The sequence below is a fragment of the Salvelinus sp. IW2-2015 genome, unplaced genomic scaffold (genome assembly GCF_002910315.2).
Source record: "Salvelinus sp. IW2-2015 unplaced genomic scaffold, ASM291031v2 Un_scaffold1879, whole genome shotgun sequence".
Taxonomy (NCBI): domain Eukaryota; kingdom Metazoa; phylum Chordata; class Actinopteri; order Salmoniformes; family Salmonidae; genus Salvelinus; species Salvelinus sp. IW2-2015.
Window position 1 is genome coordinate 13,568 of NW_019943242.1, and position 24,077 is coordinate 37,644.

Below are 24,077 nucleotides of genomic sequence, written 5' to 3' on the forward strand. Positions count from 1 at the left end.
CTTGCGTGTGCATTGGCGACTTATTACCCATGCTTTTAAGAAAAATGTTCATGATCTATTTTCGAGACATTTGTTAGTGCTGTGCTAGGGGTTAGCGTGTCAGTAATGTCCTTTTGTGATGTTTTGATGCAATCTGATCGCCTGTAATTTGTTGCAGTGATTGTCCACGCTGCTTTAATCAAGGTAAGTGTGCTTTACTTATAGGTTTCCATTTTGAAAGGTTGTAGGAAACTTTCCCCAGCAATTCAATTTGAGTACACAGAAAGGTAAAACATCATCAATGTTTACACTGAATCCAAAGACAAAGCATTGACAATAACACACCCCTGATCACCAGTCATCTCTTCCCGGGCCAGGTGTTGGCCGTTCTCTCCCGGGCCAGGTGCTGGCCGTTCTGCCGCTATAGGCCAGGCAAAACAAATTGTCGACCTCCTATACCCCCGCCAAACTAGAATGGTCAAAGTAAACAAAATTACGTTAAAAAGCCATTTAACATATTCATTTTCCAGACGTTGAAATTAGGTTTATTTTAGGTTAGAAATTAAAAGTGAAAAGACGTCTTCGGTGGAGTACATTAGAATAAAGTAGGGTACAATACAGTATACTGTACTGTGCTATTGTACTGTATAGAGACTATACTTTCTTATACTGTGCTCTGCTGTATTGTACTGTATGCTACTTTTCTTTACTGACCAAACTTGTGAAACATCGATGTCTATGATTGGTACAGATTTGGTCTGGTAAAATGTTTGGGTCCGGACCGGATCTAATCTGAACCAATTGTAGATGTCTATGTTTGGGCCAAATATAGGCTGGTCTGGACCATATGTCCGTGGAGGTTGAAATCAAGCCTGGACCAGACCAAATATAGATGTCTATGTTTGGTTCAGATTTGTTTTGGTCCATGGATGTTGAAATCATCGAAAAAATTTTTTTTGAAGATGCCGGTCCGAACAGCAACCAAAGAAGACGCTCAAAAGACATTGGCCCGTGCTTACTGAGGTGTAGCCTACAGTTTAGGCCCCCATTATATTTTAAGAATGCCCATCCATGTGGTAGGCCTACCTTTTGTAAAACAGGCAATTGCATTGGCTTTATTAATCCTGATTCCTGTGACTAATCATTTTGTTTCCTTAAGCTCTGAATATCAACTACCCAACTTTATCAGAAGTTGTCCTCAGCCTATATGCAATGAGAATCAATGTGTTTACAGAGCGGGAAATGCAGAAGTATTTTATTTTTCGCTATGATCATCAAAAATGTATGGATACAAACATGAAGCCACTGATTATCATGACAATTTAGCTCACTTGGTGAAACTCCTAGACAGTAAGTAGGCTTGGGTGGTATCCAGATTGTCACAACTTTGTATGGTACCGTGTGGCTCAGTTGGTAGAGCATGGTATTTGCAACGCCAGGGTTGTGGGTTTGATTCCCACGAGGGACCAGTATGAACAAATATGAACATATATGCACTCACTACTGCAAGTTGCTCTAGATTTATTTTATTATTTAACTAGGCAAGTCAGTTAAGAACAAATTCTTATTTACAATGACGGCCAAACCTGGATGACGCTGGGCCAATTGTGCACCGCCCTATGGGACTCCCAATCATGACCGGTTGTGATACAGCCTGAAATCGAACCAAGGTCTGTAGTGACGCCTCTAGCACTGAGATGCAGTGCCATAGACCACTCGGGAGCGTCTGCACAAAAAAAAAGTTTTTATAAATACCAACCTTGTGCCATTCCAGGAAATTCGGTAATAGCGGCATTGAACACCGGGGGTGCTTTTTTCAAACCCCACTAATACACTGAAATCCGAAGGTTAGCGTGTTGTTGGTACTTCTTGGTCAGTTTAGCTTGGAAAATGCCGCCCTCGTCAATCTGCCACCGCCTAATACAGTCTAATGGGTGGGCCGGCCCTGTTCTCTCCCCCTTCAGATGAATGCTCTGGTAGCTCTCTGTCATTTCTGTGAGCTCCATGGCCCCCGGACCCTGTTCTGCACCGAGGCTCTGCACCCCCCATCCCCCACACCCTCCCAGGCTGGTGCCCCCATACCCGGGGACAGGGAGTCGGACAGAGAGGGAGAAGGACTCACCATGAGGGCAAACAGCTCAGCTACACAGAGAGGAGACATGTGCGAGGTGAGTGGGAGATGTGTGTGAGATGAGTGAAGGGCTGAACGGACAGAATAGAAATGACATTGACTAATTTGTTTTGTCTAATAACTATTCTTTCTGGCCATCTCGTTTTCTCTCCCTCTTCCCCTCACTCTCTCTTACTCACTCACTCTCTCTCTCATTCACTTCCTGTCTCTCTCCATCTCTTTGTCAGGGCTGCCGGTCTCTCCCAGCGTCTCACCCTGGCTTTGTCAGTGTGGACAGTGAGACAGGCATCCGGTTTCTCAGCCACCAACACCCCAGACAACCCCAGCTCTTCAGTGTGGTCCGCCAGGCCTGCGTACGCAGCCTCAGCTGTGAGGTAACCACCTGTGTGTTCGTGTGTATGTGTGAGCGTGCGTGTTGCCATTTTTCTGTTTGTCAATACACAAGCCTTTAGTTAAGGGCGGCAGGTAACCTAGCGGTTAGAGCATTAGGGCAGTAACGAAAAGGTCGCTGGTTCCAATACCCAAGCCGACAAGGTAAAAAATCTGTCAATGTGCCCTTGAGCAAGGCATTTAACCCTCATTTTCTACAGGGGTGCTGTACTATGGTTGACCCTATAAAACAAGACATTTCACTGCAGCTATCCGGTGTATGTGACAATATATATCAGGGGTCTACAACCTTTTCTAGCGTGAGAGCTACTTAAAAAAAATATAAAAAAATTCTAGCTTTCAAATAGGCACATTCTTCTTCTCTCCCCTGGAACTCTTCCCCGGGTCCTTTGTGTACAATAGAAAGTAGTGCACTGTGTTAAACAACTCTAAGGGGTGCCCTATAAAATATTTTATATACAGTTGAAGTCGGAAGTTTACATACACTTAGGTTGGAGTCATTAAAACTCGTTTTTCAACCACGCCAAAACTATAGTTTTTTAAACAAGAAATTTGTGGAAAGTCGGTTAGTACATCTACTTTGTGCATGACACAAGTAATTTTTCCAACAATTGTTTACAGACAGATTATTTCACTTATAATTCACTGTATCACAATTCCAGTGCGTCAGAAGTTTACATACACTAAGTTGACTGTGCCTTTAAACAGCTTGGAAAATTCCAGAAAATGATGTCATGGCTTTAGAAGCTTCTGATAGGCTAATTGACATCATTTGAGTTAATTGGAGGTGTACCTGTGGATTTATTTCAAGGCCTACCTTCAAACTCAGTGCCTCTTAGCTTGACATCATGGGAAAATCAAAAGAAATCAGCCAAGACCTCAGAAATAAATTGTAGACCTCCACAAGTCTGGTTCATCCTTGGGAGCAATTTCCAAACACCTGACGGTACCACGTTCATCTGTACAAACAATAGTGCGCAAGTATAAACACCATGGGACCATGCAGTAGTCATACCGCTCAGGAAGGAGATACGTTCTGTCTCCTAGAGATTAACATACTTTGGTGCGAAAATTGCAAATCAATCCCAGAACAACAGCATAGAGCCTTGTGAAGATGCTGGAGGAAACAGGTACAAAAGTATCTATATCCACAGTAAAACGAGTCCTATATCGACATAACCTGAAAGACCGCTCAGCAAGGAAGAAGCCACTGCTCCAAAACCGGCATAAAACCAGACTACGGTTTACAACTGCATATGGGTACAAAGATCATACTTTTTGGAGAAATGTCCTCTGGTCTGATGAAACAAAAATAGAACTGTTTGGCCATAATATCCATTGTTATGTTTAGAGGAAAAAGGTGGAGGCTTGCAAGCCAAAGAACACCATCCTAACCGTGAAGCACGGGGGTGGCAGCATCATGTTGTGGGGGTGCTTTGCTGCAGGAGGGACTGGTGCAATTCACATAATAGATGGCACAATGAGGCAGGAAAATTGTCGATATATTGAAGCATCATCTCAAGACATCAGTCAGGAAGTTAAAGCTTGGTTGTAGATGGGTCTTCCAAATGGACAATGACCCCAAGCATACTTCCAAAGTTGTGGCAAAATGGCTTAAGGACAGCAAAGTCAAGGTATTGGAGTGGCCATCATAAAGCCCTGACCTCGATCCTATAGAAAAATTGTGGGCAGAACTGAAGAAGCGTGTGCGAGCAAGGAGGCCTACAATCCTGACTCAGTTACACCAGCTCTGTCAGGAGGAATGGGCCAAAATTCACCCAACTTATTGTGGGAAGCTTGTGGAATGCTACCTGAAACGTTTGACCCAAGTTAATCTCTTTAAAGGCAATGCTACCAAATACTAATTGAGTGTATGTAAACTTCTGACCCACTGGGAATGTGATGAAATAAATAAAATCNAATTGAGTGTATGTAAACTTCTGACCCACTGGGAATGTGATGAAATAAATAAAATCTGAAATAAATCATTCTCTCTACTATTATTCTGACATTTCACATTCTTAATATAAAGTGGTGATCCTAACTGACCTTAGACATGGAATTTTTACTAGGATTAAATGTCAGGAATTGTGAAAAACTGAGTTTAAATGTATTTGGCTAAGGTGTATGTAAACTTCCAACTTCAACTGTATATTCCCAAATTATGTTCTCAGTTTGAATTTTCACTCTGAAAATTACAATTGTTCATAGAGAAACAATGAAATTGGATGTGCTGAGCCCATGTCAATGCTTAAATCACAGCAGAAGACAATTTTTGGGGGGGTCTGGAAGAAAACAAAAAACGAATTATTTTGGAGTGTAGTTCCACTTTGCGCCTCTGGCCCTTTTAATCGTGCATCTAGGGAGTGAGGGATGTGCCGGTCTAGCGATGGTTCTGTGCTGCTGCTGCTCATTTCATGGTAAAGTTTGCAAATAACCAAATAATAGATACAAATGATATAATTACTCATGATATACTTCTGCCAGGTAAACCTACTTTGCAGTTAACATTTAATTGAGAAGGTTTTGGGGGAAGTGTTACTATCAACCCACGAGATGTTTATCACATCAACTGGCTACACACGGAGTGATGAACAAATGTGTGCACCACACAGACAGACAGGTGCAATATTGCTGGAAATTAATTGGCAGCTATTGGGTGTGGCTTTTTAAGCCAACTAGGCATAACATTTACTTTTTAAGCCAAAAGGTATAACATTTACTGTTTGGGCCACCAGCCACTGTGGCAGGTAGATAAAAAAATCTACCAGCCACTCAGAATTTTTACCAGACAAAATATTTTTCCCCCGCTAACATTACACCAACAAAACACTCAAAAAGAGAGCGCGCAACAGGACACTGTACTGTCTACACTCAGTTTGTTGTTTACATTAAACGTTTTTAATTAAATCGATTTTAATCCGAACTAAAGTTTTGTTACTAAGGATTCCAGCCTTTACGGCTGGGACTGCAAGTTTGTGTTCCTTTTTTTGTTGTTGCGTGGATTACGCGAGTGCTAGCTGGCTGTATTACAGACACCTGTCATCGTCGTGGGAAAGACTCATTGTTATCTTTTCGTAAAACAACTGGTTGCAGTATAGAGCCAATCTGGATACCAAGCAGATCCTGAGGGAAATCGACGAGTACCAACAGCTTTACGCTATGGAGGAACAACATACCCCTTCGTGGAAAGATCCTACCACACAAAATAACTTTAACCCGACAAAAAAAGAAAAACTGATTAATCTACAGACACGGACGATTTACTTATCATTGAGGTAGAGGCTAGTGCTCTGGCTGGAATCCATGCAACAATGGAAAAGTTGTGTGAGGCGGTAGCAGGGCTGAGGGGGAGTTTGGAGTTCAGCCAGAGTGAAATTCTCAAGCTCCAAAGAGAAAACAAGACACTCACAGCCAAGGTAAAAATACACGATTCCAACATGGATTGTCTACTCAGGGAAAAGAGGGCGATGAAGGAGACTCTACTAGACATACAAAGTCGTAGCATACGTGAAAATCAATTTTTTTCTGGATTCCTGAGGACGCATCCAATAATCCAGAGGGCGCGATCAGAGAATTAATGTAATTGAAACTTCCTATAGAGACTAAACAAGGTGGCTTTCCACCGAGTACACAGACTTGGAGCTCGGAGCGACAAGACCATGGGTCCCCGACCGATCATCGCAAAATTTGAACACTACCAACAAAAGGAGCTGATCAAAAGCAGAGGAAGGGAGCTTAACTTCTCTAGGATAGGGGGCAGCATTTTCACGTTTGGATGAAAAGCATACCCAAGTTCAACTGCCAGCTACTCATCCCCAGAAGATAAGATATGCATATTGATTTGGATAGAAAACACTCTGAAGTTTCTAAAACTGTTTGAATCATGTCTGTGAGTATAACAGAACTTATTTAGCAGGCGATACCCCGAGGACAAACCATTCAGATTTTTTTATTTTGAGGTCACTCTCTTTTCAATGTGTTTTCATTGGGAATACAGATTTCTAATTGACCTTCTTGCAGTTCCTACCGCTTCCACTGGATGTCAACAGTCTTTAGAAATTGGTTGAGGTTTTTTCCTTTGTGTAATTAAGAAGTACGCCATCTTGAACGGGGGGGGTCACTGGAAGTGTCCTGTTAGTTAGAGGCGCGTGACCAGAAAGCTAGCTACAATTTGTTTTAATCCTGTATTGAACACAGATCATCCCGTCTTCAATTTTATCGATTATTTAAGTAAAAAAATACCTAAAGTTGTATTATAAAAGTAGTTTGAAATGTTTTGACAAAGTTTACAGGTAACTTTTGAGATATTTTGTAGTCACGTTTCACAAGTTGGAACCTGTTTTTTTCTGGATCAAACGCGCCAAATAAATGGACATTTTGGATATATATCGACGGAATTAATCTAACAAAAGGACCATTTGTGATGTTTATGGGACATATTGGAGTGACAACAACAGAAGCTCATCAAAGGTAAGGCATGAATTATATTTTTATTTCTGCGTTTTGTGTCGCGRCTGCAGGGTTGAAATATGCTTCTCTCTCTTTGTTTACTATGGTGCTAACACAGATAATAGCATCGTTTGCTGTTGCCGAAAAGCCTATTTGAATTCTGACATGTTGGCTGGATTCATAACCAGTGTAGCTTTAATTTGGTGTCTTTCATGTGTGATTTAATGAAAGTTWGATTTTTATAGTAATTTATTTGAATTTGGTGCTCTGCATTTTCTCTCGCTTTTGGCCAAGTGAGACAGTAGCGTCCCGCCTAAACTCAGATTTATGGATAGAAATATGAACTTTACCGAACAAAACATACATGTATTGTGTAACATGAAGTCCTATGAGTGTCATCTGATGAAGATCATCAAAGGTTAGTGATTAATCTTATCTCTATTTCTGCTTTTTGTTACTCCTCTCTTTGGCTGGAAAATGGCTGTGTTTTTCTGTGGCTATGTACTGACCTAACATAATCGCAAGGTGTGCTTTCGCCGTAAATCCTTTTTGAAATCAGACATGTTGGTTGGATTCACAACAAGTGTAGCTTTAATTTGGTGACTTTCATGTGTGATTTCATGAAAGTTTGATTTTTATAGTAATTGAATTGAATTTGGCGCTCTGCATTTTTACTGGCTTTTGGCCAAGTGGGACGTTAGCGTCCCACATATCCCAGAGAAGTTAAAGGGACCAAATTCGGTCTCAATGACCAATTTCCAAAGGAGATAAACGAACATCGTAAGAGACTGTATCGGTACAAAGACAACAAAGGATGGATGGTAGGCATGCCTTTATCATTGTGGACAAACTCTTTATAGATGGACAGCTATTCCGAGACAGCTCCATAACACCGTGGCTGTACTAAATTCTACAGGGACTTCAGGTTACGAAAAAAAAGAAGGTTATGGGAACTGTTTAAAATATCTGAACACTATGAAGTGGATATGAACACACACGTACTCAACTACATGCTTGCTTACACATACAGACTTATACACACACACACACACACACACACACACACACCTGATCTCGCTCTCTTCTCTCACTCTCTTTTCTCTTCTCTCTCTCTCTGTTGTCGAGAACTGTTTTATAATTTAATGTGTTTATTGTTTGTCTATCCTTTTTATATATTTGTCTACAAGTTTATATATGTTTACAACAAGCAAGGGGAAGATATCAAAATAGGGGCATTGGGGAATAATAACATATTGTACGGAATACATTTGTTCTGTAGTGAAGCCATCTCTAGAGTAATGCAAGGTCTCTTTCATGATCATGTGAAACAATTGCTATGGAAATGCTGGGATGTGTTTTTCAATGATGTTAAAGGTAATTATGATGCAACTATGATGTGGATACGATATGGATTACAATTAAGGATATACGCACTACATGTTACACACATAGACACTCAAACATGCAAATTGGCAGAGTTATTATTTATTTGGACATCACACATTATAGTCTTACTCTTATACAGACATCATACACACTCATTATATCATATCCAATATCATACACATCAACCTACTCAGATTTGTTACACACATAATTTGTCTCAATTTTCTAACATCTGTGGCATTGGCTCACAGGCAAACAGGCAAGGGAATAAACAAAATATTGCTAGAACCTATTTCTTGAATTCTAAATATCAGACATTTGAAAGCTCTAGTTTTGACCTTCATAATACCTAGATAGCAATAAAAATGATACTACAGAGATACAAAATAAGTTAGAGGAAAAACAAAAAGAACTTGAGGAACTTATTCAAGAAGGATCTAATGTAATCTATTACAAAAAATAAAGCAATGGATGGAATATGGAGAAAAATGCACAAAATTCTTCCTGAATCTCCAATACAGGAACGCTAACAAAAATAATTTACAGAAACTCGTTACTGAAGACGGAGTCATCTATGATTCTCCGAATGATATTTTAAAAGAGGAAGCTAATTATTTTAAGCAGATGTTCTCTTTTCCGTCTCATCGTCTCCCACTGAATGAAGATTACGGTAAGGAATTCTTTCCAAATAATATAAAACATGGAAAATTAACAAATGGACAGAAAGATCAGTGCGAAGGCCAAATTACAGAGGAAGAACTTTTTGAGGCTATTAAATCCTTTCAGTCTGGAAAAACCCAAGGGCTTGATGGCATACCGGTAGAGGTATATCAAGTATTTTTTTATATACTAAAAGCTCCATTGTTAGATTGTTTTAACTACTCCTATAGAAATGGTAGTCTGTCAGGCACTCAACAGGAAGGTCTGATTTCTCTATTATTCAAACAAGACCCAGATGGCAAATATAAAGACCCGGTCTATCTAAAAAAACTGGAGGCCCCTTACACTTCAATGTTGTGATGCAAAAATACTAGCGAAATACATAGCACTCAGGTATTGTTCATCCTGATCAGACAGTTTTTTTACATGGACGATACATTGGAGATAATATACGACAACTACTAGAAATAATAGAACATCATGAAACATTTAAGAAGCCAGGAATGGTATTTATAGCGGATTTTGAAAAGGCATTTGATAAAGTAAGACTGAATTTTATTTATAAATGCCTGGATTTTTTTCAATTTCGGTAATTTTCTTATAAAATGGGTAAAAATAATGTATAGCAACCCCAGGTGTAAAATAGTAAATAACGGCTACTTCTCAGAGAGTTTTGAATTGTCAAGAGGAGTTAAACGAGGGTGTCCGCTGTCACCATATCTATTCGGTATGTCCATCAAAATGCTAGCTATTAAAATCAGATCCAATAACAACATTAGAGGATTAGAAATCCAATGCTTAAAAACAAAGGTGTCCATGTATGCCGATGACTCAAGTTTTATGTTAAGTCCGCAAGCTAGATCCCTGCAATGTCTCATTAAAGATCTAGATAACTTTTCTCTACTCTCTGGACTAAAACCTAATTATGATAAGTGTACAATATTACGTATTGGATCCTTAAAAAATACAACTTTTACATTACCTTGCAGCTTACCTATAAAATGGGCTGATGGTGAAGTAGACATACTCGGTCAATACTTATTTTCCACCATAATTTGCAAATTTAATTAATTAAAAATCCTACAATGTGATTTTCTGGATTTTTTTTCCCCCTCATTTTGTCTGTCATAGTTGAAGTGTACCTATGATGAAAATTACAGGCCTCATCTTTTTACGTGGCAGAACTTGCACAATTGGTGGCTGACTAAATACTTTTTTGCCCCACTGTACATGTAATAGTGCCAGACATGTACACAAACATATAAAGTAGGCATTGCTGTTATGATTTCAGTTGTCCTTGATGTCTTTGTTTTAAATTTATTATTTTATTTATGTTTTATTTGCATTGTTGTTTGCTGTTTTCTTCTGTCTTTTCCTTTTGTCTCTTTAGTTCATTCTCTTGGTTGTTGGTGCATTGGGGGGTTCTTGGGGGTGGGGAATGGAATTAATTGTTGTTGTTTTTTTCCCCCGGGGGGGGGCGACTGTGGGAGGGGTCTCGAATGGTTGAGAGAGCTATTGGGGAACGGTGGGGGGGATCTTGGCGGGATCGGGTTTCACAAGATTGTGATCATGAAAAAGGAAACTATGACATATTTTATATCACTATCATGCACCCTCACACATAAGGATGGCTCTGTGGCGGAAAGACTGATACATATTTGATAGTGTCTTGATGCTGTAGTGTTTGTCCTTCATGTTCTAATACGTTAATGTTACCCCTTCCTTGTGTTTTTTGTAATAAATAATTATAAAAAAATTAAAACACTCAAACAGATGACATGCTTTTTAATGTTTGTAAAGCAATAAATGTATTACTAGTAAGAAGCAATTAAATTGTTTAATTTCATTATTTTAACCAAAATATCACAGATGAGACAAAAATGTTCACCTGCACATTTAGGGTAACGTGACTTTAGGCCCTGGTGACTAACCAGAGGTGGGATAATGTCAATGTTGCGTTGATTAGATAGTAACTGGGAGCTTGCAGTGCCTGAGTCTACTTGTGAGATTTGTTTGCGGTGGAAAATTGCATGTACTTTCAGAATTGTTTGGTGAGCTACTCATTGGTGGGCTGCGAGCTACTGCGTGATCTACCTGTTGGAGACCCCTGATAGATAGATAGATAGATAGATAGATAGATAGATAGATAGATAGATAGATAGATATCACAGGAGGTTGGAGGCACCTTAATTGGGGAGAACGGGCTTGTGGTAATGACGGGAGCGGAGTCAGTGGAATGGTATCAAATACATCAAACCTGATTTCCAGGTGTTTGATGCCATTCCATTTGCTCTGTTCCTAATGTCTGTTCTCGCCTCAGTACCCTCCCTCTCTCATCTGCCTCTCTCCCTCCCTGCCTCTCTAGGTGTGTCCAGGTCGTGAGGGTCCTATCTTCTTTGGGGATGAGCAGCATGGTTTTGTGTTCTCTCACACATTCTTCATCAAGGACAGCCTGGCCCGGGGCTTCCAGCGGTGGTACAGTATRGTCATGGTAGCCATGGACAGGATCTACCTCATCAACTCCTGGCCCTTCCTGCTGCGCCACCTCAGACTCACTATACAGAGTCTACAGAGCACAGCACTGAAGGTAAGGACACACACACAYACTAACACACCATGTTAAATGTATGGGACATAGATATATACACACACATTAAAACATGCTTACTATTCATAACGTGAACATTAAACATAAGACAAATAAACATGAATACTAACTCTTACTACCAGACAGAATAGGGGGGCCATGTTTGACTTCTCTCCCTCTAATTTCTCCCCCCTCCCCCTATCCTCTACAGGTGTTTGACAGTGAGCAGTGTGTGTGTCCTCAGAGGGCGGTGAGGATGAACAGTGTGTTCTCTCCTGCTGTCTTCCCCCACCAGAGGAGTGGTAACGCGGCCCGCTCCCTGCCCTCCCTCACCCAGCACACCAACCTCTGGGCCAGCCTACACTCCTCCTTCAGCTGGTGAGACAGCTAACTGTCGCTAACGATCACTAAGGTTACTAATCTAAACAATAGCAGACATACAGTCAACATCAGGGGTAGTCGTACAGTGTTCTATCTGTCTATCCCAGTTGTTTGATACACTCTCTTGTGTTTTCTCCTCTACTGCAGGTTACTGAAGGCCTGTGGTAGTCGTCTGACAGAGAAGCTGCTGGAGGGAGCTCCCACAGAGGACACACTGGTTCTTATAGAGAGACAGACAGGTACGCACGGGTGCTCATAGAGAGACAGACAGGTACACACTGGTTCTTATAGAGAGACAGACAGGTACGCACGGGTGCTCATAGAGAGACAGACAGGTACGCACGGGGGCTCATAGAGCGACAGACAGGTACGCACGGGTGCTCATAGAGCAACAGACAGGTACGCACGGGTGCTCATAGAGAGACAGACAGGTATGCACGGGTGCTCATAGAGAGATAGACAGGTACGCAAGGTGCTCATAGAGAGACAGACAGGTACGCGCTGGTACTCATAGAGAGACAGACAGGTACGCGCTGGTGCTCATAGAGAGACAGACAGGTATGTGCTGGTGCTCATAGAGAGACAGACAGGTACACACTGGTGCTCATAGAGAGACAGACAGGTATGNCACACTGGTGCTCATAGAGAGACAGACAGGTATGTGCTGGTGCTCATAGAGAGACAGACAGGTATGGGCTGGTGCTCATAGAGAGACAGACAGGTCGCCCGAATAAACGGTTAGACAGGTACACGCTGGTGCTCATAGAGAGACAGACAGGCAGACAGACAGGATAACTCTAGAGGTGGGAGACACCGTGAGACCAGTTTAACACTAGTCAGAGAGACATATTACCCCATATGGCTCAAGTTAAAAGAAGTAAATAAAAAGGGTGTAATCTGATATCTGGGTAAAGCATTCCTGACAGCATTATCATGAGAAGTCATGTGTTTGCCCAGTGTGTCAGAGTTGAACAGGAGTCTGTGTTTACAGTAAATGTGTGATTAACACGGTTAGACCATGAGGACAGAGAGCTACAATGTGATTCACTCAACCATATCACACAAATTCCATTCTGATTACCATTTTTGGGACAAAAATGTTTCCATTGCTCCCCCCTGTTCAGCTCTGATATTGCAAGTCGCTATGAAACTTGAATACTTCCAATCAGGAAAATAGTTGCAATTGTTACTTTGTTTACTATCCTGGCTAAATCAATTAAAATAAAATAACAGTATATATACAGTATATATCTTGGAATTAGTCCCGATATTGGGTGTTTTGTATGTCTTTTTAACAATGTCCTGTTGTCTTCTCAGAGCAAGAGGAGGAAATGAGTTGCTGGGAAGGAGCAGAAGGGGGTGGGTCTAGACCCCAGTGCCACCAATCGGAGAGCGAGCTGTACAGAGACTTCTTGTTTGACGAGGGGAAAGCAGAGGGGTATCCTGGTCCAAAGTTCAGGTCCTTGAGACATTTAAGACAGGTAAACATTGGTGTGCCTTTCTCCCTACCACATCATGAACACTTTCATTTCTAGCACATCATACGCCATACTTAATTCTGTTAACCACTTGGTTTCAAAAACAACAACTTTGTGAGCCAATTGGTTAAAGAGGGAAACCAATATCCTCTTATTTTGTGAATGCATTTCTTGTCTGTTTCCTTGTGATGATATCTGTTATCTGATTGGTACGCAGGTGCTCGGGACCACTGATTTCCGCCAGCTAGCATGGCACGTGCTCATGGGAAATCAGGTCATATTGAGAGGGGCTGACCCAGGGCTCATCCATTCAGCATTCACCATGTTGAAGGTCAGTCAATCAAAAGTTTACTCATCGTATCCCCCTTTAAAGAATATTCCTCCTAACATTCATCGCTAATCACACGGTTTGGTATATATCCCATCAGACCTTGCTACCGGTGGGCTGTGTCCGCTCTGTGACGTACAGCGCCCAGTATGAGGAAGCATACCGATGTAACTTCCTGGGCCTCAGCCCTGACGTGCCCATCCCCACACACGTCAGTTCCTCAGGTACACAAACCCAGAATACATCACTGTGGTTACTGCTTTATTTGAAGGTCTGCTTATAATCACTATTACGTATGATAGTAATATGCTAATAATAAAATACTGTATGATAATGATATTAGTTATAAGTGCGAACAGAACAAATAACAAATAAAAGGTTTTCATAAGGTTTCGAATCCTAAAATATCCATAAAATATGTCCATCTTGCTGTGTCCCTTCCCAGAGTTCTCAGTGTTGGTGGATGTGGTCAGTGTGGAGAGGGGCTCTCTGTACTCTGCTGCTTGTGGTGAAGACATCCTCTCACTCTACCAGTTCAACATCAGRAGTACCAACTCACAGCCTACAGATAAAGGTGAGGATATACCCCATCTGGACAATATACTGTATACATCATCAACATGAAGGTATACATTATACATGTCTTCTTCAAGGCATCTCTAGTTAACAATCATGGCAAAGGTCAAAGAGATGCAATTAGTCGTGTGAAATTTCCCTCCATTAACTTTCCAGTTTCAATTTATTGACCTGCATCTCTCGTGCTCTCTCCCTGTCTCTCTTCACCCCTGTCTCTCTTCACCCCTATTACCCCCCCTCCCTTGCTCTTTATTCCTCTCTCTCTTCCCCCCACCCCTCTCTCAGGTCCCACGTTGTTGAATAAGATCGAGGTGGCGTTGTCCAATGAGAACCTGTCAGTGGACGTGGTCTCTCACTGTCTGCTGTGTCTGAAGGAGGAGTGGATGAAGTGAGTAACAACAACCCCTCTGATTAGCAGGGAATTTCCTTAAACTTTGACGTTTCATTTCTTTGGCTTTTTCTAAACAGAGGTATGTAGGTATGCAACTGTAGATAGTGGCATTAAAGAGTCAAACAAGTCCCCCTATGAAACCCCCCAAAGCCCCAGCCTGGTTACATTGGCTGTGCAGTACAGGATGATGTGGAATGCTTAATGTAGACCAGAATCATTGGGAAATTCCAATAACTCCTCTCCCTCCCACTTCTATCCATACCCATCCTCCCCTTAACCCCCTCTCTCTATCCCTTCAATTCCTTAGTAAAGTGAAGGTGCTGTTTAAGTTCTCCAAGGTAGATGGGCGTGGGAGGGAGGACACCCAGAAGGTGTTGGCCCTGCTGGGTGCCACGGGGRCTGGGGAGGAGGACAACGTCAYGCTGCTCAAGTTCTGGATGACGGGACTCAGCAAGACCTACAAGAGCCATCTGATGACCGCTGTCAGAGGAGGGGAGAGGCCCCTTAGCCAGTGAGAGAGCAGTGGAGGAGAAGATGAGAGGTAGCGGGAGAGACCATTCAGCTGGAGTGAAATATACTGTATCTCAGTATAGGAGACTGGTGGGAGGAGGTATAGGAGGGTGGGCTCATTGTAATGGCTGGAATGGAATAAATGGAACAGAATCAAACGTGATTTCCATATGTTTGATGTGTTTGACACCGTTCCATTTATACCTTTCCAGCCATTACAATAAGCCCGTCGATTAGCTCCTCCTCCCAGCACCCTCTGCATGCATCTACTACTGTATTTGGACAGACAGAGAGAAAGGGAAAGAAAACGAGTGTGAATGAGTGAGTAATGACAGATAGACTGACTAAGGGATATGTGTGTGTCCAGGTGCTGACTTGATTAAAACCCATTCTTCACCATAAAGAACAAAAAGCCACTTCATGGGTCAGTTTTAAATTAATAATTTATTCAGATACTAATTACTTATTACGTTTTACATAATGTATCTTTTTTTTTTATTAATCAAAGGGAATTATTATAGGAACACTATCCACAATTTTATGTCTGACTTATTATAAAAATTTCAATAGTTTGTTAACACATTGTACAGAGATATTCAAATAAAATAACTTGAGCTGAAACTGAAATATTGGTGTGGCATTCATCCTTTTTTCCCAACTGGCACCATCTTTTGGAGAATCATTAAATCAAAGAAAGATGGGAGAAGAAAAAGAGTGGAGGGGAAAAAACTTGTGTCCTTTGCCAGTTCCCTCTCACATACTTTTTTTTACAATGAGTGGCTGTCAGCCAAGAGACCTCAAGTGGTGTAAAACAACAGTTCTAGGTCTTCGGGTGACACGCAACATAAAAACCCTTGCATAATGAGATCTCAGTCCCTCAACATATCATTGTGTTGTACACTACCACATCAGCAGGGGGCTTCTTCACTGACGAGCTAATAACTCATTATTAAAACTAAATTGTTGTTTTCGCAGTTATTTGATCCCTTTCGAAAGACTTTTGGTGAATTCTGCAGACTTGTAAAATCCACTGGCACGAGGCTTTGTTTTTATTATTTTTACCTCGTATGTACAGTACCACTCAAACGTTTGGACACACCTACTCATTCAAGGGTTTTTCTTTATTATGACAAATTATGAAATATAGATTTTAGATTCTTCAAAGTGGCCACCCTTTGCCTTGATAACAGATTTGCACACTCTTGGCATTCTCTCAACCAGCTTCACCTGGAATGTTTTTCCGACAGTCTTGAAGGAGTTCCCACATATGGTGAGCACTTGTTGGCTGCTTTTCCTTCACTCTGCGGTCCAACTCATCCCAAACCATCTCAATTGGGTTGAGGTCGGGGGATTGGAGGCCTGATCATCTGATGCAGCACTCCATCACTCTCCTTCTTGGTCAAATATCCCTTACACAGCCTGGAGGTGTGTTTTGGGTCATTTTCCTGTTGAAAAACAAATGATAGTCCCACTAAGCGCAAACCAGATGGGATGGCATATCGCTGTTGAATGCTGTGGTAGCCATGCTGGTTAAGTGTGCCTTAAATTCTTACAAAGACACGGCGGTTGGAACAAAGAATCTCAAATCTGGAATCATCAGACCAAAGTACAGATTTCCACAAGTCTAATGTCCATTGATTGTGTTTCTTGGCCCAAGCAAGTCTCTTCTTCTTATAGGTGTCCTTTAGTAGTGGTTTCATTACAGTAATTTGACCATGAAGGCCTGATTCACGCAGTCTCCTCTGAACAGTTGATGTTGAGATGTGTCTGTTACTTGAACTGTGAGGTGCAATCTGAGGTGAAGTTAGTTGCCAATTTCTGAGGCTATGATATTTTTGAGTCTGTAACTTTGTCCATCATTATTTACGATTAATTCAGGACTATCCGTAATCATGGTAGCATCCACATTAATGTAGAAGTGTTTAGAAACATGTTATATTCTTATTTACAATAAAAGTGACTCCAAGTCACAAGCTTGATGTAATCATTGCGTGCTAGGAATATGGGGCCAAGTACTACACTTTTGACTACTTTAATACACATATAAGTGAATTTGTCCCAATACTTTTGGTCCCCTAAAATGAAGGGACTATGTACAAAAAAGTGCTATAATTTCTAAACTGTTCACCCGATATGGAGGAAAATACCTTGAAATTAAAGCTGCCAGTCTGCACTTTAACCTCATAGTCATTGTATAATTTCAAATCCAAAGTGCTGGAGTACAGAACCAAAATAATAATAAAAAATGTTTCGCTGTCTCAATAATTACAGAGGGCACTCTGGGTAGAAGCTCTTAGACACAGATCTCAGACCATCTTATCCTTCCCACTTCTTAACCTGAACCATAAAGGAAGAATATGCTAAACTGACCTGAGGGATCAGGGATCATCCTACTGCCCTATGCAGAGGACCAAGGTGAAAAGAGTTAAGACTGATGGTGCCTCTGGGAGGCTGAAGAATGTTGGTCTGTTGGACTGCAGAACTCTGTCTTCCTTTTCCCTTTGGATCTCTGGAACATTCACTGTTTCTCTTGGCCCATGTTCAAAATGGAAGTGACACAAGAAGTAGTACTACAACAATTACTATGTAAAACTTGAACATGACAATGTACTAATTGATCTACTTCTGATCCCCACTCACTTTCTCAATACTAGTTTGTCATAACAAAAAGTCAAATGTGAGGAAGTATCTAAGCTTTGCACACTTGAATGACTTGCAGCGTATGTCAGTCAGTGTTGCAATCCTTTTAGCCTAAAAAAAATACAAGATAATTCTGGATTTATGAGATTCCCTTTGTGTGGTGACTCAACAGGATGAGTATTGCTAACTGGCTCACTGGAGACAAGGAGGCATCCACACAAGCTCATGGGTGTGGGAGGTGGATTGAAAACATATGGCATGACTTAAGCCTTCTGAGGCCTTGTTTGGATTGGGGGGGGGGGGGGGGGGGCAGAGAGAAGGTGAGAGAGGGAATTTTGTGAGTGTAATGTTTACTGTTTATTTTTTATTTCACTTTTGTTTATCTATTTCACTTGCTCTGACAATGTAAACATATGTTTCCCATGCCAATAAAGCCCATTGAATTGAATTTAATTGAATTAAGAGGGAGAGGGGGCTTGGTCAGTCAATAGGGAAGTGAAATGACTGGTGGTGGGAGGGGCTGAGAGATGTACAGGGAGCAGATATTAAGCACTTTCACTTTCAGGCTAGCCTCTGTCTGAGCTCACACAGACAGACTGCCCAGAGGGCGAGAGAGAGATAGCGGGTCTGTTTCCCCCACTCTGTCCATTAGCCAATTTAAAGGGTGCGCAGAGAGTGAGGTCTGTAATATACTGGGTCAACAGGGAAAGGGAAAGGAGAGTGAGAGAGAGAGAAGGAAAGGGAAAGGCTGCAGCTTGACAGGCTGAGAGGTCGGGAAATCCAAAGTGAGAGCGCAGTGCAGATTGCGTGAGAGAGAGAAGGGGGTGAGGAGATTTGGAAAGTACCAGGGAGACAAAAGGAGGCATTCTAAAAAAGAGGTCAACTAAGCTGGAGTCTCAACAGTAGAGGAAAAAGAAAAGACTCAGAGCTCTCGCTCTCTCTCTCTCTGTGTCACACACTTGAAGGAACCGCTGAGGAAACTTTGCCTAGTCAGACCAGAGGATTTATTTAATCTGCATGCTTATTGCATGCTTTCAACCACAGAAATGGAGAAGTGGCCTTTCTCATGAAGATAAAAGGATGTCACGATCAGGTAAGAGGAATTCAGTGATTACATCAATTCAGAGTATACAAAAGTTAATTGATTGAATTTGTATTTGTTTGATTAATTTGACCACATTACAATTGTACTGTAATTCATATAGTGGTTCTGTAATTTAGGTTTGTAGTTAATTTTCGCAAGTCAACATGAAGTCATGATGTTTCTCATTAAGCATGTGGCTGGAACCACATGGGCAGGACACAGAAATGTTCCATCCATTAACCTGCTGCATCTCACTATCTCTCTATACTTCGATCTCTCTCACACAGTTTTACTGTTGCTATCAATATTGACACTCCAAGGTAGTGGATGTGATGACTTTTTGAGGGAGGTTGTCAAGAATCTTCAAACCACCCTTAACTCAGACCACGCTGGATTTGTGAGTTGAACGTTGTGGCTATCCTTTTGTACCTGCATGCACCCTGAGTAATGACAGTGGTTTAAACAAATATGCTTTCACTTCCTAGTGGTTACATGTTTTATCAATTTGATGTTTTGTCTATTGGCATAGATGCTCTTGTGTATACTGTAATTCCTGAACCAGTTTTTTCCTCCAAGCGTAAGGTGTTCCCTAAAGACTATTGGATTTCCCACCACTACAATGTCAACCTGCTGTGCAACACAGATCCGGTGAGGCACTATCTATCGATTAAATGACACCATTTTAGTAAATTATTTATTCTCGTGTTTTATACAAACATGTCACACTTAGTGTATCTGCTATGTCTATCATTAAATCCTTCATTCTGATTCTCTGTTGAGCAATGCGGGAGGACCGGCTCATGGTAATGGCTGGAGCGGAGTTTGTGGAATGGTATCAAATATACAGTATCAAACACTGGTTTTCCATGTGTTTGGCGCCATTCAATTCGCTCCCTTCCAAACATTATTATGAGCCGTCCTCCCCTCGGCAGCCTCCACTGGTTCCAGTACTCTGAAGTCTAAATTTGTGTTGTTGTCAGCGTTACTGGGCAGGATAATCAATAACCTCTGATTAGCACAATGATGATCAGCTCTGTGTTGTGCTCCGTTTATTCAAATCATCAGCGTAACCTCTGTGTCTAAAATCCTACTTCTGCCTCGGCTGTCCCTCCAGTGTTGTGTGTTCCGAGCTGCGACTGTTCTCTCTGACTCCTGGCTCCAGCTCCGCAGCCAGCTGTGGCCAGAGCACCATAGCTTCGAATTCATCTCCAACCTTATACAAGCCCTGGATGACAGGGGTATGACAAAAGGGGTAGGTATACCATGTCGTGGACATACTCCAGTTATAACCGCGGGAGGTATGGGGGCTGAGGGTGCAGCAATTGCATTGGTCCTGTATTAGCGAAACAATATAGCCGTCTGTATTGCCAGAAAAACTTTCTTCCCCAAACTACTTCCCGAGGCTATGACTCTAGTAGTCTATATGAACTGTTTTGGAAAGAGAGAGTGTACTGTAGGTTGCCAGAGGGGTTGAACAAGTAGCAGCATGTACTCAAAAGAGACGCAGCAGCCTTAAACATTTTGGACTAAGTACTGGTAAAATAAACATAACTGTGCCCCTGCAAATGCAAACAAAACACTATAAAGATGCCTTGTTGTTATAGTCAAAAAATGACAGAAAAGGGCTAAAACGGGGGAGAATAAAGGTTTTTTCCTGAATGTGGCTTGACTATGCTATAACCAGTGCATAGTTTTCCTGTTCAGGTCCACTATAATGTGGCAATGTATATCACAGAGGTTAACTCCCAAAGAAAAGGCTATCAATCAATGACAGTGCTTGCACTGTATGTTTTTTTAATAACAACTCCTCTCCTCCCTTATCCACCTTTCCTCTCCTCCTTATCACATCCCTCTCTCACAGAGATTTGAGGATCCTGACCCTTCAGTTCTTCCCTCCGTCTCCTCCTCTCCGGAGAAACTTCTCAACTTCACTTCATCTGTTTTCTCAAATGGCTGGAGCTGGGGTGCTCGGCCCCGGTGGACACTTGTCCTTCCCCACTCTGGCCTCTCCTGCTGGGGAGGAAGAAAGGGAGCTCTGGAAAGTAAAAAAGTGAGGTTATTAACCACACGAGCAGTTCACAGGGAGAATGAAGGGGAAACAGGGATGAGGTTACACACTCCACCAACCAATAGGACCCAACATCCAAAGGTGGGCTCCTATTAGTTCTTTCTGGGTCTTTGTTTTTTTTAAACCTTTATTTAACTAGGCAAGTCAGTTAAGAACAAATTCTTATTTACAATGACGGCTTACATTGGAGCCTCCTGTTATGTGGACTGCTACTGTGGATGCTACTGTGGAGCGGTTGCTATAGTTACTGAAGGGGATCTCTTCAATGGCGCACACAAAATGCAAGAATAAAATTAAAAAGATTCCCTGCTTTTGAATGAATACCCTTTTCTTTTTGCATGTGTTTTGGAGCACTGTTTGGCTTTTTCTTCTCAGTCTGTCCATTCTAGCTGTTCTAATGCAGTAAGCTTTGTCAATCAAGTGACTGACATGCACACGTAATTGTTGCACTGAAAGTACAACTGAAGTCAAGATTATGTATAGAATAACAACCTTTTAATTTACTGTCTGCACACCAGAGTTCTATATTATAGCTATAAGAAACCGTTACGTACCTATACAACATACCATACAACATAGCCATATGTATAAAAAAACATATTCTTCGCAAGCTAACTAAACACTAACAAGTGTTTTATATTGAGCAAGCTACAGCAAATAAAATATTGTCCAATATTTCTGATCAAATTCATATGATGTTTACAATGCAGTGGAATGTGAATATTTTTTTGTTTGTCTGCTGGTCTTCAATTAATGTTGTTGTTTTTTTCTATGAACTTTTGTACATACTGCATTTTGTAAATAAAAACATGCAGCCATTATGAGTTTCTCTGATGTAGTCTTGTGTAGAGATCCCTGGGTGCTGACTGTTACCATCCCCAGTGGTGGGGAGTATTGTGCAGAGCTGCAGAGCTGCACTGCTGTCTGATTCTCAACAGCTATCCTTTTTCTTTCTGTCTCCTACAGGAAGACTTCTGTCAAAAGTCAAAAGTAAGAATTTTTATGTCTGCAGTTACTGGGTAGGCCTACACTGAGCCAAATCACTCACATTAATCACACACATCAGGTATGTGTACAGTTGAAGTCGGAAGTTTACATACATTTAGGTTGAAGTCATTAAAACTTGTTTTTCAACCCCTTCTCAAATTTCTTGTTAACAAACTATAGTTTTGGCAAGTCAGTTAGGACATCTACTTTGGTGCATGACACATGTAATTTTTCCAACAATTGTTTACAGACAGATTATTTCACTTATAATTCACTGTATCACAATTCAGTGCGTCAGAAGTTTTACATACACTAAGTTGACTGCTTTAAAACAGCTTGGAATTCCAGAAATTATGTCATGGCTTTAGAAGCTTCTGATAGGCTAATTGACATCATTTGAGTTAATTGGAGGTGTACCTGTGGATTGTATTTCAAGGCCTACCTTCAAACTCAGTGCCTCATCATGGGAAAATCAAAAGAAATCAGCCAAAAAATTGTAGACCTCCACAAGTCTGGTTCATCCTTGGGAGCAATTTCCAAACGCCTGAAGGTACCACGTTCATCTGTACAAACAATAGTATGCAAGTATAAACATGGGACCACGCAGCCGTCATAAACCGCTCAGGAAGGAGAAGTGTTCTGTCTCCTAGAGATGAACGTACTTTGGTGCGAAAAGTGCAAATCAGTCCCAGAACAATAGCAAAAGACCTTTGTAAGATGCTGGAGGAAACAGGTACAAAAGTATCTATATCCACAGTAAAACAAGTCCTATGTCAACATAACCTGAAAGGCCGCTCAGCAAGGAAGAAGCCACTGCTCCAAAACCGCCATAAAAAAGCCAGACTACGGTTTGCCAACTGCACATGGGGACAAAGAGCGTACTTTTTGGAGAAATGTCCTCTGGTCTGATTAAAACACAAATAGAACTGTTTGGCCATAATGACCATCGTTATGTTTAGAGGAAAAGGGGGAGGCTTGCAAGCCAAAGAACACCATCACAACTGTGAGCACAGGGGTGGCAGCATCATGTTGTGGGGTGGCTTTGCTGCAGGAGGGTCTGGTGCACTTCAGAAAATAAATGGCATCATGAGGCAGCAAAATTTATGTGAAAAATTGAAGCAAATCTCAAGACATCCGTCAGGAAGTTAAAGCTTGGACGCTTGGGTCGCTTGGGTCTTCCAAATGGACAATGACCCCAAGCATACTTCCAAAGTTGTGGCAAAATGGCTTAAGGACAGCAAAGTCAAGGTATTAGAGAGGCCATCACAAAGCCCTGACCTCAATCCATAGAAAATGTGTGGGCAGAACTGAGAAAGTGTGTGCAAGCAAGGAGGCCTACAAACCTGACTCAGTTACACCAGCTCTGTCAGGTGGAATGGGCCAAAATTCACCCCAACTTATTGTGGGAAGCTTGTGGAATGCTACCTGAAACGTTTGACACAAGTTAAACAATTTAAAGGCAATGCTACCAAATACTAATTGAGTGTATTGTAACCTTCTGACCCACTGGGATGTGATGAAAGAAATCAAATCTGAAATAAATCATTCTCTCTACTATTATTCTGACATTTCACATTCTTAAAAATAAGTGGTGATCCTAACTGACCTAAACAGGGAATTTTTACTAGGATTAAATGTCAGGAATTGTAAAAAACTGAGTTAAAATGTATATGGCTATGGTACATGTAAACTTCAACTTCAACTGTATGTATGCCAATACATGCACACACCCTGACACATCCATGCATGCACACGCACACACACACTTTAGACAGAACACTTGCAAAATCTTTGATACAAAAAGGAGCCCCTTTTTTCTTGCTGTTTAAGACAGAACTTCCATTAAACTCAGCCAGGTGCTTTCTTTAATGCACACAAACTTTAAAAGCAAGGCTCAGAACCGACAACAATACCCAAGGCATGTCTCACTTCCTTTTGTAAATGTAGAGGCAGCAAAATGAGCATCAGCCTTTCTGAGAAACTATGATAAACCTCTGCAGTCACAGTTGAGAGAAGAGACACAGTTGAGAGAGAGACACAGTTGAGAGA

The 24,077-nt window shown here is 41.3% G+C and overlaps 2 protein-coding genes across 2 annotated transcripts; both read left to right on the plus strand.

Annotated features, from left to right (window-relative positions):
- Positions 1 to 92: 92 nt before the first annotated feature.
- On the plus strand, positions 93 to 15,854 carry LOC112072282 (folliculin-like). Its single transcript, XM_024139686.2, has 12 exons — positions 93 to 183; positions 1,944 to 2,147; positions 2,338 to 2,484; positions 11,364 to 11,585; positions 11,797 to 11,963; positions 12,114 to 12,205; positions 13,284 to 13,447; positions 13,662 to 13,775; positions 13,873 to 13,996; positions 14,218 to 14,346; positions 14,634 to 14,736; positions 15,047 to 15,854. The coding sequence occupies exons 2-12, from the start codon at positions 1,944 to 1,946 to the stop codon at positions 15,252 to 15,254; spliced, it is 1,674 nt and encodes a 557-aa protein (XP_023995454.2). The 5' UTR covers positions 93 to 183; the 3' UTR covers positions 15,255 to 15,854.
- A 2,580-nt stretch (positions 15,855 to 18,434) lies between these two features.
- Positions 18,435 to 21,348, plus strand: zgc:174888 (uncharacterized). Its single transcript, XM_024139693.2, has 5 exons — positions 18,435 to 18,982; positions 19,261 to 19,370; positions 19,550 to 19,621; positions 20,088 to 20,225; positions 20,835 to 21,348. The coding sequence occupies exons 1-5, from the start codon at positions 18,907 to 18,909 to the stop codon at positions 21,135 to 21,137; spliced, it is 699 nt and encodes a 232-aa protein (XP_023995461.1). The 5' UTR covers positions 18,435 to 18,906; the 3' UTR covers positions 21,138 to 21,348.
- The last annotated feature ends 2,729 nt before the right edge of the window (positions 21,349 to 24,077 follow it).